The sequence below is a fragment of the Thamnophis elegans genome, chromosome 1 (assembly GCF_009769535.1).
Source record: "Thamnophis elegans isolate rThaEle1 chromosome 1, rThaEle1.pri, whole genome shotgun sequence".
Classification (NCBI taxonomy): domain Eukaryota; kingdom Metazoa; phylum Chordata; class Lepidosauria; order Squamata; family Colubridae; genus Thamnophis; species Thamnophis elegans.
In genome coordinates, this window is record NC_045541.1 from 86,815,940 (window position 1) to 86,836,845 (window position 20,906).

Here is a 20,906-nt window from a genome sequence, read left to right on the forward strand (position 1 = left end):
TTAAACATCTTTGCTAACTTTAGTTTCTGTTGCCTGCTTAAGATGAGTAAGTTTGTGTGATTAATCATACTCATTAATTAACATTCTACATATAAATATTGTGTGAAGGAAGAAGTTGCTAAAAACAAGCATACCAAATAAACAAACTTGGTTAACCACAGAATATTCACTAACTTGTTTTTTTAGCAGATTTTATGCTTTAGGTATAACTTATTAGATTTTGCTTTTTGTTATGGTATACATTTTTTAATTTATAATTTAAATTTAAACCCAAATGATTCCTTCAGTGTTTCCTAATTCTAGATTTATAAGTGGCTGAATAACTACAGTGAAATTGTAATAAAAAACAGAAATGAGTAAATGCCCTTAAGCTATTAATCACCACTTTTTAGAACAGGCCAGTAATATATTTTGGTATTTCCTGTATCGTGCTGCTTTGTCACCTTAGAATGAGAACATTCAATTCAGTTGGGAATTGACAGAACGAGGGGTCTTAAAAATTTCACTGCTAAACATTTTGTCATGCAAAATTATATTGATTTTTCACTTCAACTAAAAGATAAAATTCTCCTACTTCTCTCTTTGACAGAAAATCAATTGGGATTTGTTCAGGTGTTTCAGAAAACAAGGGGCTAGGAAATAAAAACTTTAGAAATCCCAGACTTTTAGGATTTCTGAAGGAAAGGAAGCTCTCATTACTGTAGACTCAAAACTATCATAGTACTGGATATTACTCTATACTCAAAAACAAATTTGATCAATACAGGAACTATTTACTTGCTGTGATTTGGAATATAATTTTGTCACAGTCAAACTGCATCTGGTTCCTGGATCTATTCATGCCAATGTTTCTATGTTGAATTTCTCCCTGGCTTGGTTTATAAGAACCTCCAAATAATCTGCTTTGCAAGTGATCATTAAACTCAGGAAAAATATGCTATCAGGGGTGCTATGGTATTTCAGATTCAGTGTACTTATTGATAAAGAAAGATTGTATAATAAATCAAACAATCTTTATGTGAACATATTTGCACCTATTTTTTCATATAACTGCTTTGGGAAGGATGGGAAAACTGATACCAAGAAAAAACTTGTTACTTAAACTACTGTGGATTACTATAACTCTTAATTTCTGATTTATTGAACTCATTTTGGAGGGGAGGAGATGGAGTCAATATAGACAATGAAGAAACATGCCGATAGAGTTATCAAAACAAAGACTGAGATTATTAACAAATTGCAAGTAAATTATATTCTAAAACACACTACAGGGACACAATTTGTTAAAATAAGAACAACTAAAAATAATCACAACATTTCTCTAATCATTTTACAAAAAACTGTGTAACAATAAAAAAAACCAACCTACCTAATTGTTGAAATAAAAGAGCCACACTAGTTCCTGTTACTGGAAGGCTATCGTGTAAAGGAGTTTGTATCAGTTGCCTGTCTCCTGCTCCTAGGGAAAACAGTTTCTGTAGAAAAAAGTGTTAAGATCCTTATTGCAAACTGTTAAGTAGGCTGAATGGTTATCCTAACCAAAAGAAGTCACATCACTAATTTATATGCAACTAACAAAACAGATATGTTCATTTAATCACCCAAATTGAACTCAACTTGATATTACTGTTATTAATTATCTATTTTTCGTGCAATCTTGGCCATACTAACTCAGAAGATATCGCTACTATTCCAGTAATGCTGATTTCTAATTAAATTGAACATGAATTATGTACTATGCACTGACATAATCTTGGGGTCTAGAAACTTGTTAAGAAAAAAAAATCATACCTAAAATAATTTCTGATTATTGTCATAAGAAATTTTCCTTTGTCCCAAACATATGTGACCAATTAAGAAACCTATTCATCAAAGTGCATCACATAAATCCAAATGGGATACAGGGGTCCCTCATTTCTCATTTAAAGAATGTCAGCACAATCGCAAGATTTTTGCTGATTTTAGCATTTTCCAGAGCTTGTCTCAGCTAGCAAGACAAGCCATCTCTTTTCAAAGGTAAGTTTTCAAATTACTAAACTTTATTCTAATGACAACTTCTTTAAGAGAATCCCTGGTATTAGTGTCAGAGGTGGAATTATGTTGGTTAGCACCGGTTCGCGTGAACCGGTAGTGGCGGTGGCGGGAGGCTCCACCCACCTACCCAGACTTCATCATGAATGCTCTGCATGCGCACATGCACACTCCCAGTTCTGAACCAATAGCAAAGGTAAGAGAATTTCATGCCTGATTAGTGTACATATAAAGTGACAATAAAGTTTTTCTAAGTCTTCTATATATACTGGTATGATGTATTCTACTTTGACTTAAGCGTTTCAGGCACATATGCATTTTAATAATTATTTGACATTTTTAATTAATTAATTTTTATTTTTAATTGAATATTTATAAGAACATGGGATTTTCTATATGAACATATATTTCAAAAAGAGAACACATAGCAGAAACTGACAAAAATGTAGAAATGACAAAGAACAAAACTGATCAAATTAATTCACCAGTTTGAATACATATAAAACTAGCTTGCTTTAGATATGTATGGTAACAAAAAATAAAACTAGTTTTTTTAAAAAGAAACATCCAGAATATTAATTTCAGTTTTCTCTTCAAGTAATTTGCTGTTTATTCTCCAATGAGCTAACTCTGATATATTACCAGCCTTTCCCATAACAAGTGATAAAACCCCAGGTTAATGACTTTACCATCATGCCGTTTTTGTAACTTGCAGCAATGTTTTTGCTAAAAAGAATGATTTCTACTAACATCCATGGTTATTTTTAATCATAAATTCTAACTTACTAAGCATGATTTTTTTAAAACCTAGTTTCATTAACACCATATTTCATAAATACCAGTATTTCCATAGCAATACATCGGATCCTGAAATAGTAAATTATATCAGAAGGTGTGGGGGGGGGGGGCTCAATTCCCTCATGGAAAGTAAAGAAAAAATTAAAAGCAATATATTCTGTATCACCAATAATAAAAAAGGTTGAGCTCTGCAAACTTCACCACTGGATATAACACCCTGGAAAGATAATTACAATGATGAATTAACCCCTTGACCTTATTTTGGAATGGAATTTTTGCACTCTTTAGAAGTCAGGCCACTAGAACATACCTAATTGAGCTATGTCCCTTTATTAAATCAAACTATTTGAAGAATTTATTTTTTCTTTCTTCATAAATTAAATTAACTGGATAAATAATCTCTTCTCCACCCCCACCCTTTTTTTTACCTGTGACCCTCCAGCAGCAGGAACAAAGCATGAACAGAGATTTGCAATGAGAGTTTCCAATGAGACATTCAGGTTGTCTACATACACAGTGTACACTAAGCCAAGGCAAGCCTAAAATATGAAAGAGGAATATATAAAATTGATACCCAGAGAAAAATAAATATTAATAATGATTGGAAAATACAGCATAGTATTAAAAATGTAACATAAAATATGAGTATAAAAACATGTCACAGAGAATCATATGATAAAAGATAAAATTGCATTCTATAACTGCCTCTATATAAACCACCTATGCACTTTATATAAACCACAAACATATTCAAATAAAATCCAATCTTGAAACGGACCATGCTCTTTTGCTCAAAAATAATTACTCAGGTAGAAAACTGAGATAGATCCACTGAAGCAAGCTTCTATTGCTGAACTGTAACAGCAAACACACAGAATTTCTACAGAAAGTTTGCCATAATATAGTGGTTCAATTGGATTGCTTCATCTTCAGGCTACTATTGTGGCAATCTGTCTTCTGGTATTAAACTTTAAATGAAAGGAAGCAAGGCAATCTATATTCTAATTCTATTTATCTATGGTAGCCTCAAGGCAGCCCAAATGGTGCACTATATTGCAACAGTTTTGAATCAATGTATCTAAAGTAGTTTAATCTAAAAAATTTAGAAAAAGTCCTATGGAACTTAAATTCAGACCACTTTTATTTGCAAAGTTGTGATAGTTGCAGTATTCTGCAGTGGCATGTTTGTGATTTTGATGCTCCTAAGCAGCTTCCCACAAGTAAATTCAATGGGGAAGTCAGCAGGAAGTCAGAAGTCATTCAAACTCATTACTCTGCCCGCCCATGGTCATTCTACTTAACTGTTTAAATAACTAAATATTTAAATTATTGAAGTTTGTTTGCCACTACATTTATTTTTCTACTTATAATATATGCTCTTTTTAAATGATCATTGGACAGTCTAGCTCTGGGGTAAAACATATGGTTAGTCTATAATTTAATGTTCATTCTAGTCACATTATCTAGTCACAATCTTCCTCTGAAAAAATGACTCAAAGGGTCACAAAGCTGTCTAGTTTTAATTATGGTCATAATTGGGAAAAATTCCTAATGATCCAGATATTTGTGGTGGTACTACCTGGGATAGACATAATGCTCCCTTTTTGCAATTCTGGCTGCTTAGTGTTCTCCATTGTACAAAGATACAATATAATTCATAAACATGGGAAACAATCATTTCCTATTATTTGGGAGGAAAAAATTACATCCCCTCCCCAAAAAAACATATACAGAGAGAATTAATTGCATTGTATACATACAAAAAAATCAGTGTAGAAATTTAGAGTGTTGGAAATAGTGAGAGGCTCACGTTCTACTCTAACCATGGAAATCTACTGAATGGTTTTTGAATGAACTGGATGACTTTGGGATCCAGTTTCGTTGGGGTATATTATTTATAATATACCACCTCACAGTATTATTGTCGGGGGGGGGGGGACTGAGGAAATACTCTATAAACTAGTTGGAGTCTTGGAGAAAATACAGGATGTATATTTATTAAAAAATGTGGATGTTACAAAGGTTAATTCAGATTATGTGTTATATATCATAAATGTGCATACGTAACAATGTTATTTATAGGTTTTTTACCCTGAATATTTCTGGATAATCCAACCTGGACACCAATACTAGACTTTTGGGTGCAAATACTTCTGCAGGCTGAATCAATCCAGATTCCTGCTCACCTTCAGTTACTCTTGACCCCTTGAAAAAAAGATATGCATTGATTAACAGACAGAAGGTGATTGTTGAATAAACAGTATAAAAAACCTACAATCAGAAACATTTCATTTAATACATTTTAAAACTTTAAATCAATAGAATATAACATGTACCTCACATCTAAAAATCTTACCACCCAAATGATATAATCTGCACAGAATTCAGTACACTGATAAATAGTATAAAATTGTAATACACAAAGCAAGGTAAATAATGTGTACTTTATATTCATTGCACTTTGAAGCTAGCACACAATATAACATACCAGTTTTCTATAAAAAGGGAATTGATGTAGCCAACATGCATTCTAATTATTTTTTAAAATTCCCTTTATTATATGTTTGCTATATATTTCTCAAAGTCATATACTTGGGAGTAGTATTTCCTTCTGATTCTGTTCAAATCTTTTGCTTCTTTCTAGGACTCTTCCACATAGCTGCTTTAACCCGCGTGTTCTTTACACTACAACAGCTGGAAATGAAAGTGTCCTCAAGAATTGCAGTCAGGATTTTAATTTATTTTTTTTTCAGCTCTGGAAACAGTGCCAGCTATGTATTCCATCTAGATTATGGTTACCATCACCCCTGATTCATTATCCCTCTATCCATGCCAGAAATGCAAGCAGAATTTGCTGTCATTTTTATGAGGTCTTTTTTGCTGACTCCTCATGCATAGCATCTTCCCTCTGTAATACCAGTAAACAGGAAGTAATATCAGTAAATAGAGAAGTAAGGAAACCCCAAAGTTTTAATGTCTTTTCTGGAATTTGGCTAGAAGAAAAAACAGGCATGGCTCCTACAAATTTCATCTTGTTAAGAAATGAAATGAAAAATAATAAAATCCAGTCTTTCATCAGTCCAATTGGGAAATTCCCTTCAGAAGTGGACAGGTCACAAAGGACAGCAACCAATGGCTAGAGGGAAGGGGTTTTACCTGACACTGCACTATAGCAATTAAGCAAAAACATTTTCCTGTAACCAAATATGGTGTTTTGATGAGGGGGGTCATCGTCACTCCAAGGCAAGCATGATGTACATATTAACTCCTAGACGGGAGGACTGGTCTTGCCACAATAATAACAGAGCTACTTTGGAACAGAAACTAGATTATTCATTTATTATTATATATTTTCATTGTTTCTCCTATTGATCTTTGCTTTTTAAATTTAAAAAAATTACAAGAATAAAACAAACTGGTAAGGAAGATTAATCCTTCAAAGGAAAGAGGAAAGATTTTTAAAAATCTAGCCAAGCTTGATCGAAAAGCTGAAATGAGTAGGATAGGAGAAATGTAAAGTTTTGCATCTTGGTAAGAAAAATAAAAAGCACAAATATGATGGTGTGGGGGGAACTTGACCTGGCAACAATACATGTGAAAGGCATGTATTAACCATATGAACCACTGTGAGATGGAGCTGCTAAATTGCAAATTGTATTTAAGTACATTAACATGAACAAAGAACTCAGATCATAGGAAATAATTGTTCTACTCTACTTGGATCTGGTCAGACCATATTTCAAGTATTATGTCTAGTTCTGAGCATCACCATTTGAAAAAGAGCAATAAATTGCAGAGGAGGGTTACCAAGATGGTGAAGGATCCATAAACAAATCCTATAACAAACTGTTAAAAGAACCGGATATATTTGACCTACAGAAAAGGTTATACGGGATGAGATAATAAACTTCATATCTAAAAGATTTTCCACACAAGAGGGAGTGGACATATTCTGTATTGCCCAAGAGCACAGGATCAGAACTGATCCATTAATAATACAAGGAGAGAAGTTCAGGCTAGCAATCAGGAGGAACTTTATGCCTGTATGAACTATCAGCCAGATGTTAATTAGATCTCCTTCACTAGAGAACTTTAAACAGGCTAGATGACCATCTATTAGAGATATTCTAGTAGATTCTAAACTAAGCAGATGTTGGACTAGATTATCTGTAAGGTCTCTTCTTGCTCTATGATTATATGACTCGCACTAGTTTCTCATACAGTTTCCTTTTACATAAAAAAACCCTTATCAACCTAAAGTGTCCACCCTCGATTCTCTTCCTCAAGTGGGCAAGATAAATCAGGAGTTGAAAGTACCTAGAAAAATAATCTAAATGCAGGACCTCTAAAACTTAGTAAATTCCTGCATTTTAAAATTCCAGCTTGCAACATTTCAGTCCTTCATGCAAACAAATGATTTAACCTCCTTTTGCTAGAAGAAAGAAATGTAAACAGCATGAAGAACAGAAGAGAGTTGTGGCTTTGCAGAAAGTTGTAGTAGAACTGACAGACTTTTTTCAAACATATTACTCAGCATTTTGTACAATGAATGACATAAATTCCATATATGGTAATTAGACAAACAGTATTACATCAAGTTTATACTAGTCACAACCAATATCAAAGATGATACATGTTCTTTCATTTCCAACATTCCAAGCATTGTTTAACAAATACTAAATGACACAATAAACTGTAGACAATGTTCTGAGTTTCCAGTTATTGTATATTCTCTCTCTGATGATGTCAAATTATTTCTTCACATCCATTGTAAGTTTTTAACATCCTCATCCTTATTTATGAGGATGAGGAAAAGGCACTGCACAATTCTGTATATCTGGCACAAGTAAAGTACAAATAACCTCATGATAATAATAAATTTTCTTTAACCATTAGGAATAATGGTAAATCCCTTCTCTCCCCCCCCTGCACATTTAGTAACCAGATGATCACATACTTTAGCAAATTTTACATATGTTCCTGCTTACTAAAAATAAACTCCTGGATATTTACCTTTCTATAAAGTAGGGCCTTCCAAATATTTTGATTGATGGGAACATTTGGAATTTAGAGAGGATAAATTTGGAGGGCATGTTAAAAAAAACAGATATACTTATTATAAAGACTTGTCTACCAAAATAATACCCAGTAAAGCTCTTCATAACAATTTCTACTCTCTTATAAAGCCTATTTCTTCATTTTCTTTCTGAGCAGTAGGCATATTTCCAGAAGAAAGCAGTGGCTGCAGCTTCTTATCTTTTGGCCCTTGGAATAGATACTGGGTCATGAAACCTTTTTAGAAACAAAGAGTGGGCCCCAAGCTCCTACTTTGCAGCAAATAATTACTTTCCATTTTTTAAAAAAATGCAAAAATAAAAAAATACTAGATGGGACATTGATTTTGGTGGCTACCAATAATAGTGTTTATGAACCTGCTGGTATTACAGATGCCAAACTGGAAATCCTCATTTTGGCATTTACTGAAAACATGATGATTTTTAAAGGATTGTTTGTGTGTGGGTTTGTATGTATTTGCACATGTGTGGTGGATGTCAGGTTGATTAATCAAAATACATTACATATTTTATTTTTAAAAATATATGACAATAGATTCCAGAATTCCATGCATTCTTTCTACATTTCTTTGATGAATAATAAATTTGGTTATACGTAACTTGAAATATACACCTGCCTTCAGCAGCTTTTGTTAAATAAAATGATTTTAATCTCATTTTAGACAACAATGTTAATTCCAATACATTATTTTAGCATTAACAGTGCTTCTGGTTTTTTATGTTCCTATATTAAACACAATGTGGAAATTTCATTCATGGATTTGACAATAATATTCTATATGATGTAAGAATTCTGAAGAGAATTCTAAAGTATTTTATGATTTAATATATATTTAAATTATTATGTTTACATTAAAATTTGAATTTTTATTTTAATGTTATATGGCTCTACTCTGTTTCTATCAAAAGAATAGAATAAATATTATTTATTTTAATATTTTATACTTCACACTGAAATGCATCTCAAAACAGCTTACAACAGAATTATAAACAAAATATGAAAAACAAAGAATTAAAACAATATGCTACGTCCATCTCTTTATAGGCTTAATTGGAATTCAGAGCCCTTTGAAGAAATGAAAAATGTGATATATGTATTATACAAGCCACATTAAAAGTTAATTTTAGATGTATGCTACAAAAAAAGTCAATAAAAACCAAGTTAGGTAAAAAGTATTAAAATTCTGTTATTATCCCCTCTTCCATTTTTAAATAAGAACAAAAGAAAGCAACTCTGTATGTTAAATAATTTTAAATACTGTGACTAAAACACTCTAGGTTTATTCATATTATTGTCTAATCATTTTTTCCCTTCGTGCCTTTCTCTATCCCACGCTGCTAAAAGTATTGGGAGGCTGTCCTCTTGCCAAATACATAATTTTCTGGTATTTCTTTCATTGTTCGCTCTATGCCAAAGCCATGTTTACTTTCCTAATAGAAAAACTGACACTGCTTCAGAATTTAAAAAACACAAATGATCTGCTTAAATATATTACTGATCAAAAATGATCTAAAATACTTTTGGATCCATATAACGCATGTCAAAATTATATTCTAAATTTAACATAATATATAGGTATGGAAAGATGGAAAGATAGATAGAATATACTTGCTGGCTTATCCATATTTATGGAGCATTTTTTTTTAACTGGAAAGTAATTTCAGCAATGTGGTATTATATTAATTAGGAATGTTCTCAATATATTATTGAAGTTGTATCAGAAGAATTTATTGATACACTTGCCATTATATTAATTACTTTACATAATCTAAAAACCAATACACTTTTTGTGGCATAGTATTTTGGCAACCTGGAGTCCACCAGTATACACAAACTTAGATATAATAAAGGAAAAGAAGTGAACTCAGAAAGAGGTTTACAAGAAAAAATTGACTTAGGTAATGAAGTTTCAAAGCAAATAGATATAACTTAAATATTTATAAAGTTGTCTATAATAATGTCCCTAGAATAAAAAAAGGTAATATTAAATGTATTATCATGATTCAAGCAATGCTGAATAATAAAACTGCAAAAGAAAATAAAAAACAAAAAGGTTACTTTACAGAATTATAAGAGAATTCCATTTGATTTTAGCCAAAAAACAATGCTAAAAGAAAATGATTTAAAACACTGTAGAAAAAAAAATCACAAGTACATATTGCATTATCTGAATGCTTGGATTTTCCCACTAAATCCCCTCATGCCAAATAATATGTCATTGACAAATTATTTAAAAATCCAAAGTGGGTCAATTAATTTAGCAACTATTTTTGGATTATTCAGTATCCAAATGTTAATAAGAAACATATTTTAAAAAGAAGTTGCCAAACAGGTTACACCCAAAATCTAAACCAACACTTCTATTTTAAGGAATGTATTCATATCTAAATGCATTTATTTTAAGAGGAAAATATTCCATTTCAGATCTGAATGATGAATAAGAAAATAAATAGGACAGAACACATAATTTGTAATTATATAAACACATAGAGATCAATCCCGTACAAATTTTCATAATTTTTTAAAAAATTTATATAGAACCAGTATTTTAGAACACTGCACCATATACCTTGCATTTCATTATATAACATAGAAATAAAAATAAAGTTAGGTTTGCAGATTTGCTTTCCTCCAATTCACAACCACCAGAGGGAGCAGGATGTTTAAATAAATTCCACTGAAATGTAGTAAGAAGAAAATGATATCAAATCATTTAACACCACTTAAGTGTTATGTTGAATTGTTCTTGGGGAAAAAAAATTATGGGAAATATTTCAGTTGTTAGACAACAAAAGCACCTACAATTCAAGTAAATATTTCTGAGAAGTATTTCTGAGGCTAAATGCAATGAATTAAGCACTGATACATGAAACATGTATTAAGACTAGATCAATTGTTAAAATTTTCAGAATTTATTTAGAAATTCATTTAATATAAATATTAATTTAATTTAAGATTCAGAAGTAACTGTGGCTGGCTTACTGCAAACAGAGCAAAATAATTCAAGTATTGTTTCCTTACAGAGAGCTGTTCCTACTGAAATTGAATAGATATTGTTATGTGTGTGAATGAAGAAAGAATTTTACGTAATTAGAGTTATAAAGAGTAGGAAGGTACAGAATATGTATCTATATATTTACTTCAGGAAATATCTGTATCTATCTATCCATTCATGCATTGTATATTTGGATTTCAGCAAGGCATTTCACAAAGTAGACCACAACCTACTTCTTGGTAAGCTAGAAAAATGTGGGTGAGACAGTATCACCACCAGATGGATTCATAACTGGCTGACAAACTCCACTCAATGTATAGTCCTTAATGGAATTACATATACATGGAGGGAAGTAAGCAGTAGGGTACCCCAACGTTCTGTTTTAGGTCCAGTGCTCTTCAACATCTTCATAAATGATTTAGAAGAGGGAGTAAAAGGGGAACTCATCAAATTTTCAGATGATACCAAGCTGGCAGTAATAGCCAACACTCCATAAGACAGATTCAAGAGCCAGGTGGATCCTGAGAGACTTGAACACTAGGCCCTATCTAACAAAATGAAATTCAATGTAGAGAAAAGTAAGGGTTTACACGTAGGCAAGAAAAACCAAATATACAAGTACAAACTAGGTGAAACTTGGCTCAATAGTAACTGCGAAAGGGATCTTGGAGTCCTAGTAGACAATCACTTAAATGTGAGCCAACTGCAGCCACCAAAAAAGCCAATACAATCTTCGAGTGCATTAACAGAGGGATATAATCAAGATCACATGAAGAGTTAGTGCTGCTTTATAAGACCTTGGTAAGACCACACTGAATAATGTATTTTGGTCACAATATAAAAATAAATGTTGAGACTCTGGAAGGAGTGCAGAGAAGACCAGCAAAGATGACTAGTGGGCTGTAGGCTACAACATATGAAGAATGGTTGCAGGGCTATATCTAGACTAATGAAAAGAAAGACTAGGGTAGACATGATAGCAGTGTTCCAGTATTTGAAAGGATGCCACAAAAAGAGGTGGTTCAACCTATTTTCCAAAGCACTAAAAGGAAGGACAAAAAGCAATGGATGGAAATTAATCAAGGAGAGAAACAATGTAAAACTAAACAAGTGGAATCATTTGTCTTCAGATGCTGTGGGTTCTCCATCAATGGAGGCTTTAAAAAAAGACTGGACAGCCATTTGTCTGAAATGGTATAGAATCTCCTGCTTGATCAGGGGGTTGAACCCGAAGACCTCCAAGGTCCTTCCATCTCTGTTATCCTGTTACCTGGCAGAGAGTGTGTTAGTAAATATATAAGGGTAGTTTAGTACCCTCTAAGTTGAAAAAATATTTTAGATGCTCTCCTACTTGTTTAAATTATGCTTTGTCATATTTACCTGCAAATCGATCTCTGCTTCATAGAATGTTAGGCAAGAACAATAGTGTCGTTCAGAGTTTATATCTGTCAAAACCACCACAAAAAATGTAGGCTGCTTCCTTTCTCTGGATAAATGCCATCCTCCAGGTTGACAAAACTAAAAAAAAAAGTAAGCACACAGAGTGTTTAATACAAAGATGCGTTAGACAATAAGAATAAAACTTATTTTGTACAATAATTAATAATTGAAAGCATATATAATTTAATATTTCAAAACCAATATTGTGCAGATCTAAAATCAATTCAGAAATATAAGAAATCCAGGCTGCAAGAATTGAAAAAAAAATCACTGCAGATATTCTACTGATTTTCAAAATTTTATTTTTCTTCTGGTTTTGTACAAGATTCCATTAATATTTCAGTTTAATTACTAATATCATCTATTTAAAAACAATGTATTTCATGTTTCATTTTGATACAAAGTTATTGGTCCAGAAGCATTCAAATACAGAATTTATTATGCAGACTAATCCAGGTAACATATTTGCATAACAAAATATAATTTTATTTCCCACAAACCTAAAAATTGGTGTTGCATTTATAATTTTCAGTTAGATAAGTATTTAAGTAGCTCTCTAATGAGATTTTTTCCCCTTTAAAAATAGTACCCAAAGCTTACTGCTTCCATAAATCTTTACAGACAACTCTCTGCTAAGTATGACTGCTACAGTTCAGTCTACAACAAATATTTTAATCTCATTTTCTTATCTATAGTTTTAAAAAGAATGCTAAAATGAAGTCTGAATCAAAATATTTTGAAAGAAAAACTGTTCTATCCCGAATAAAGTTTTTAATACATGAAAAAACTGATAAAGGTAATGAAATAGTTCAGATGCTTTTAATTTTTTTTTTCATCAGTAGAATGGCTTAACGTCAGAAGTTAAGTGGGTGCCATCATTGGAGGCTTTTAAGAAGAGACTTAACTGTCATTTCTCTGGAATTGGTATAGGGTCTCCTGTTTGAGCATAGGGTTCAACTAGAAGACCTCAAAGGTCCCTTCCAACTCTGTTATTTTGTTTCACACAATGTACTCCCTGATTTGAACAGGAGGAGCATGAGGCCAATTTTCTCTGAGTTCAGAACCTAAGCAAAGTCAGGCATGGTTAGTATACAACCAGGAGGCTAGCAGATTGAACATCACTTCAGAGGAAAACAATGGCAAATTATTTAAATACATTTTTGCAAGGAAAACTACATGAATATATTCATGAAAATATCAGCTTAACCTGATGGAAACTTGATCCTGTCCTAAATATAAATTCTAATAATTATGGTACTTTTTGAATGATATCTGTGACTATCCCATTCAGAGTTTCATTGTCCACAAGAATCAAGATTATTTACATTAAAGAACACAATACAAAAGCATATTTTCTGAATATTTAATAAACAAAAAGAATGTTATGATTATGTGTACGAAAATATTACATGAACTGGCTGTCAGTTTACTAACAAGCAACATGAATGACATATTCAGCAATGTATTGCAGATCACATTAGTTAGATATTTCTACTAAGTATCAGATGCAACAAAATAAAGAAGTCATATGCCCTTTCAAGAAGAAATTCTGTTTAACAATATATTCTGTTATATTTACAGCACTTTATACAGATATCCTAAGATTATTTATTCACTTAATTTCTCTGCTGCCTCAGCCCACATAGACATTATATACATATAAATTATAATGAAAGTCATGTAATGTAACAATTTACAATAATAACATAGCATGTTCAGTGCACAGATTTTAATAAAAAAAAGATGCAATATTGGTCCCTGTTGAAAACAAGCAGTTCAAGTACAAAAGAACCCAATATTTATTTATTACTTTATTGTACTTTTATGCAGCTTCATTCAGGCAAATCTTAGTGACTGACAATAGCTGACTCCACAGGAGGGAATTTGTTAGCACAAAATACTATGCCTCCTTCCATTGTACTTCACATACTTTAAACCAGGACAAACAAGATTCTACTTGAAACAATCTCACTGATATCCAGATCCTAATCCATGAAGGCTTTTAAAGGTTATTATCAGCACCCTACACTGTGAATTACGACATGTCAAATTCTGATAAAAGCACACCCACTACATAAAGTGTTGTTAATAGCATGTCATGCTGATAAACTGGTGATTCCAACATACAGTAGAGCTTTTAACCCAAGATATCAAGCTAGTGTCCCTCCTCATCCGTAACAATTATTTGGCTCCTTCAAGATTGTTTTTGGAAGCATTTACCTACATTAGAATTTTAATGTAGATGACAAAGTAATCATTTACTGTACTCTGTTTAGATTTTCAATATGCTGGAAATAGAAAAGCCTGGATATGGTTTCTGTCAAGTTTCTTGCATTGTTTCAATAAGTTTTGCCAATATCAGTATTAATTTCAGAGCAAAAACAGCCAACTTGACTGAGTAAAGCAATGAATTACATATTGGAATTTCAAGGCTTTTTTGCTTCTAATATTTATCTACCTTTTTCATAAGAGCTGTTTTTCACTTTAAAAAAAATAGAACCTCTTGAAGGAGACGCAATAGATCCTGGTTTCCAACTGCTGCATCTTGAACAGATTTCTAGATCATAAAATAGCCCGTATCCTCAGTTACATTTTCAAGAATTTTGCAAGCTGATTGAGAGCAGAACTGGGCCCCAACACTTAGTGTGGTAATTGGCTGTTCTATGGCTAGCAGCGTGGTGACAGCAATGGGGCCAGGAAACCTAGTTCTTAACTATTTACCAGCATACCACTGCCTCTACTCCAAATAACGGAAGGAGACTGAGTCTCGGTGTTCTATTAGCATTTATTGAAGTCTTTTTGTGACTAGCATCCTGTCAATAACAATTTCCTAGAAATTTTGCAGAGCAAAGTACATGAAAGAGTAGAGAACAGTGCTATGAATGTTATGAGTGCTATGAATGGAATGCATCAAATCCAGCATCAATTCCAACATCAAATATATTCTAAATACTAAAGTCAACAGTAGCACAGACAAATCTTTATGAAAACAGTTGAAACAAAGTCAAACCCATCAACAGCAGTTGTAAATAATAAAAATCAAGTCAATTCTACACAGACGCCAAACAAATGCCAAGGCTGGGAAAGAGATGTCTAGGTAGGTTGAGAATGGAACCAAACAAAATATCAGCAATCAGAAACTCTTGTAAAAAACATGCTTTGAAATGGGCAAGGATGTTTGAAGAAGCAGACAACAAGATTGTTATAACAAAGATTTGTCCATGTTCTCCGTTTTTTGAATGCAAAAAACCAATCCATCTCCTTCAACATTAAATTCCTAGAAATTCACTCACCTGTTCACTGACCAATGAAGGAACTTAGTTAAAAGGACTGTATGAGTGATATTTTTGTCAACAAGCCGCAATGCAATGATTATCTTCCCAGACAATGAATAATGAAAGAGATAACTGAATACCTCTGTATTTGAAAACCAATTGATTACAGGAAAATATCGCTAATGTGTAAAGAACAAGATCTCTACTTCTTTTTTCTCTAAAAAGTTATTTGGGATCACCTGGGCCCTTTACTTCAACATATTCAGAGAAGTATAGCTCAATGTTTCTCTTAATATTTAGTTTCCACTATCAAACTATGCATAATGGGGAAAATGTCTTCTAATACTCATCTGGAACCTGTCTTCCTGAATTTAATACTATTATATTATGTCCTCCAATAATCTCAAATTATTCAATATGGTTGAATATCAGAAAGATATAACAGATTCTTATATTTCATAGATACAACTATCTGATTCTACCTTTATGTACACCTTTTATATTCTCATCATTCTCCATATAAAACAATTTTTCAATGACAGTTAAATATCATTTGAATTATGTTTCTGTAATTGTATATATGGTATATTAGTGATACATTTTACCTTGTTTAGTGGATTATGTTTAGTAGGTAAATGTTTCCCTTCCCTGTCCAATCATGTCTGATTCTAGGATATGATGCTCATCTCTGTTTCTTGACCAAAGGGGCCAACGTTGTCCAAAGACATTTTCTGTGGTCATGTGGCCAGCATGGCTATAGGCTAAATGTGCATGGAACAGTTACCTTCCCACAAAGTGGTATTTATTAATCTACCTGTATTTGCATGCTTTCAAACTGCTAGGTAGGCAGGAGCTGGGACAAGTAAGGGGAGCTCACTTGATTTTGCGGAATTCAAGTCTAAAACCTGGGCTGTTAGTTTTCAGCTGACAAGATCAATATCAAATGCTGAGCCATCATGCCCCTCTATGTTTAGTACCTATGGCTCACAAGTTCCTGTAAGGAAGAACGAAGACATATTTCTATACAAGGGAGAAAATGTCTGGTCATTACAAGTTACATAGTATTCTCTAAAGGACAGTTATGTAATCACCACTTGCAGTGTTCATAACCAGCTTCCAACAAGCAAAGTCAATGGGGAAGCTGGCAGGAAGTCATAGATTGCAGTCTCATGTCATCCACTTAACAACCTGTGATGACTCATTTAATGGCTGCAGCCAGAACTGATGCAAGTCAGATGTTGTCATATGACACTTGACTTGCAACCATGTCACTTATTGATGGAGTTGCTAGCCCCAACTGCAGTTGTCAGTCTAAAAAGGTATTGCCAGATACCCTCTATTATTGTCAAGGGAAAATTTGAAAAGGATAAGAAAATACTGCATAACCTGTCTATCCAGAGTGTTTGTTTATTAAAAAAAAAAAAGTCCCAACCAGGATACAAAAAGAAACCTTTTTAAGAAGTGACATCAATATCACTTGCCTAATGTACTCCCTCTGATGGTACTCAAGAGAAGTCTCTTTTCTAGTCCCACTTAAAAACTGATAAAACGAATCCATTCATTGTGCAGCTTACTGGAGTATGTCAAGGATTTGCCCTATCCAGGATAGGTATCCAGGATAAGGGCAGGAGCAGAACAGATTGGAAATCAACTTTAGCTCTTCTGTGCTAAATGTAGCAACTAAAACAAACATAGACTTCATCCAAAAGTGCATGGGGCTGAACTGCCCCCCAGGGGATGTAAATCATGTTTATATCCACATAGAAACAACAAGTATAACATTATACCATGGAAAGATAGGAAGGGTAGGAAATATTTCAGGAACATAATATGTGCTCCAATATATATGGCATAGGATTTAATTAAGAGCATGATAAAATGCTGCATTAGCCAAGCTAAATAGATGGTCACCGCTCCACAAATAGAGCATGAAATATACTATGATTGCAAATGAAGCTAAGAAAACCAGCCCAGATGTATAACGCCATTAGCCTGCAGCTGGGCTTAGCTCAACAAGGATTTGTAGTTGCTTCATAATGATTGTGATACGATTGTAAGTCTTGAACTTATGATCTATTATATTCTGCTACTGTATATAGTTACTTTATTTGGAAATGGGAGACTATAACAATTCACATACTAACCAAATGTGTCGAACTTCTCTATTCTGGAGATTAATGTTGCTAGTCATTCTGTTGAAATGGCTTTTATTTTTATTTTGCTTTTGACTTTTGGAATATAATGGTTTTTTATTATATATTTTGTATATAGAAAATGAAAACAGCAATGTAAGACCAGATTTGCTTCTGCAAAACTACATAACTATGTAAATAATAGAAAACAACTATATGAGAACCCATTTAGTCTAGTGCCAGGAAACTGAGTTCTAGTCCCACTTTAGGCATGAAGATTGCCTCATTGACGTCGGACCACTCACACTTTCTCAGCCCAACTCAATGTTGTTGTGGAAAAAATAAGAGAGGAAGGAATATTAGGTATGCTCAGGGCCCTGAGTTATATATAAAAATAATAAAGGCAGGATTAAAAAAAATCTAAAAACTCAAAATATTTATACAATATTCGCTTTGACAGGAAGTAGAGGTTTTTGTTCTCTTCAATTATCATCTGTGTATTATGGTATTTGCTTTCCATTTATTGGAAACAATATTGCTGTTGAACAAGAGAAAATACACCAAATGAGCCAACTATAGAAATCTCTAATAAGGATCATTCCATCCTTCTGAGGTCAGTAAAATGAGGACCCCGATTGTTGGGGGCAATATGCTGACCGCTTAGAGAGAAATGTAAAACACTATGAAGCGGTATATAAGTCTAAGTGCTATTGCTATTGCTATCATGTGATGCGACATCCGGAAAAATACGCCATACTCCACTTAATCCTCCAGGGAAAGATTGAAGGCAAATGAAGTCCAGGCAGAAGAAGAACATCATGGGTTCAAAATCTAAGGGCCTGGTTTGGACAAAACACAGTAGCACTTCTTTGTGTGGCTGTTGATAAAAATAGGATCGTCAACATGATCACCAATGTCTGATGATGGATCTGGCACAAGAAGAAGAAAAAGAAAGTTCCCCCTAAAGATAAGATTAACTGACTCAGTTAACTCATGAGGGGCAGAGATCGTCCCTAGTGTTTGACTGGTTAAATTTAACTCTTTTGGTAATACCTAAATGGAACTTTGTTTTATTGCAGGTATCTTATGTCTTCCCTTGGTCCTATTTCCATTCAGTTTTATGCTGTCTTTCTTTCCCTGTCCCCTTACTCCATTTCCATTCCAGGTTTCCATCTTCTTTTTTCTGGAAAGAAGAATGAATTCCTATCCCCTCAAGCCTTTCTGTGGGTGAGGATGGTTGGTGTGACAATGAATTGCTAATAAATGAGCAATTAATTTTAGAAATAAGATAACCTTCATCAATAATATTGATGATACTACTACTACTACTACTACTACTACTACTACTACTACTACTACTACTACTACTGGCTTCTGGCAGCTCTGAGGTTGTCCAAATGCAAAGGAAGAAAGATGATTCAGTGCATTGGGGTAGGAAAATACTCCGATGACCCCTTTCAGCAAGTATGTGATGTGGAATAAATGCTCACATTAACACAAAACCATTCTGCTACTAATTAAAGCAGCACGTCTTTTCTCAATCTCTATCATAATTGGGGGTGGGGAGAATGCCAATGTTTTCAGAAGTCAGTTCTTTCTACCAGCTGTTAAAGGAACTTGTAGAAAAGTCTGAAAAAAGATGCAGCTGCTTTTCGTTGGAAGAGATGTTGCTGTGCTTGTTTAAGGTGGAAGGCACTTCTTCCAAATCCTTTATGTATGCATAGACCAATTTCCAAAGCTGACTCTAACTAGAGTAGACAAAATAGAAAGCCAAGCATTGCACAATTTTTGGTGTGTTTAATGAACTGTTTTGTTCTTTTTATGGGGAATTGTCTTAAATTAAAAGTAATTTTCCTTTTCAAATAAATTAAGAGATTAATTTGTCTGCATCCCCATATCATATTTGGTTATACCAAATTCTGCTACATCATGTTGCATTTCAGGTATCATTAATTTGATTCAAAAATGCAGCCTATTTCTTTGGTACACATAATACTTCCATTGACAGAAACTGTAAATTCATTTATTATATTTCACACTTTCCCTAATTAATATACAAATAAATAGCTATGTTCCTACAAACTAGTACTGCAGACTTGAAATATTCTTTACAGTTTGAGCTACCACATCTTCAAAGCTGGAGAAAACACAGAAAAGGAGATTAAAATGACAATATATTTTCAAAACACAAAGAACACTTTTTCCTCTAAGAAATTAGAAAATTCTTTACAAATACTTTGGGTTGTATCCAGGCTTTCCCTTTTGCAAACAAAAAGGATTGAAAACCAATAACAAACCATGCTGGAGACTGGGGGTGGTTATTGCCAAATACCTCACTTACAACATACCATTTTCATACATATCCAGAGGGTTCCTTAATGTTCTAACCCCAGAGCATGAGGACAAAATTTGATGAAAATGTCCGCTCTTTTGTTCTGTGAGAGCTTCCTAACATTCTTTACAGAAGAATTTCAATTTCAATCCCACTAGCAAATATGTGGAAGAGCTATATGAACACTGATGCACCGCCCATGTAGTACTAACCCATGGCTATGAACTCTTTTTCATAGATAGAGATATATAAAGATAGAGACAGAGATGCTAGAAATAGTAATAGAGATATAAAGATACAGGTAGTCCTTGACTTACAACCATTCATTTAGGGTTTAAAGTTACAAAGACGCTGCCAAAAGTGACTTACGACTGGTCCTTGCCCTTATATCACAATGTCCTTGCAGTCACACAATCAAAATTTGGGTGCTTGGCAACTTCATTTATTACAGTGTTATGCCGCTCATCTCTCCTACAAGGTGACTCTGGACTGCTCACAAGTTATAAGCTTGGCAACTAAAGGCATGTAATGGCTGCAATGTTCTGGTGTAATGTGATCACCATTTGCAACGTTCCCAATGGACTTCTGACAAGCAAGTCAGGGGGATGCTGGATTCACTTAATGACTGAATGACTCACTTAACAATCATGAGGTTTATCAAGCAGAATCCTAGTGAGGAGGATCTGCTTCATCTCTAGGAATTTACTTGATGGATCTGTTTTCTCTTTAGGAATGTGCTTGATGGAACATTTTGATATAGTCAGAAGTCCTTTATAGGCTGTAAAGCACCCTTTCTAAGGTTGTTACAACTTCCAACAGTCATTAAG

General features: G+C 33.4%; 1 protein-coding gene across 2 annotated transcripts in view; it reads right to left on the reverse strand.

Moving 5' to 3' along the window:
• Positions 1-20,906, reverse strand: part of SBF2 (SET binding factor 2) — a 221,720-nt gene that overhangs the window by 115,302 nt on the left and 85,512 nt on the right. For both annotated transcript variants that reach the window (XM_032223265.1, XM_032223258.1), the window contains exons 3-6: positions 12,281-12,418; positions 4,921-5,034; positions 3,258-3,368; positions 1,370-1,475 (exon numbers count right to left, since the gene is read on the reverse strand). In XM_032223265.1, the coding sequence (XP_032079156.1) occupies positions 1,370-1,475; positions 3,258-3,368; positions 4,921-5,034; positions 12,281-12,418 (469 nt within the window). The remainder of the gene's footprint in view (positions 1-1,369; positions 1,476-3,257; positions 3,369-4,920; positions 5,035-12,280; positions 12,419-20,906) is intronic.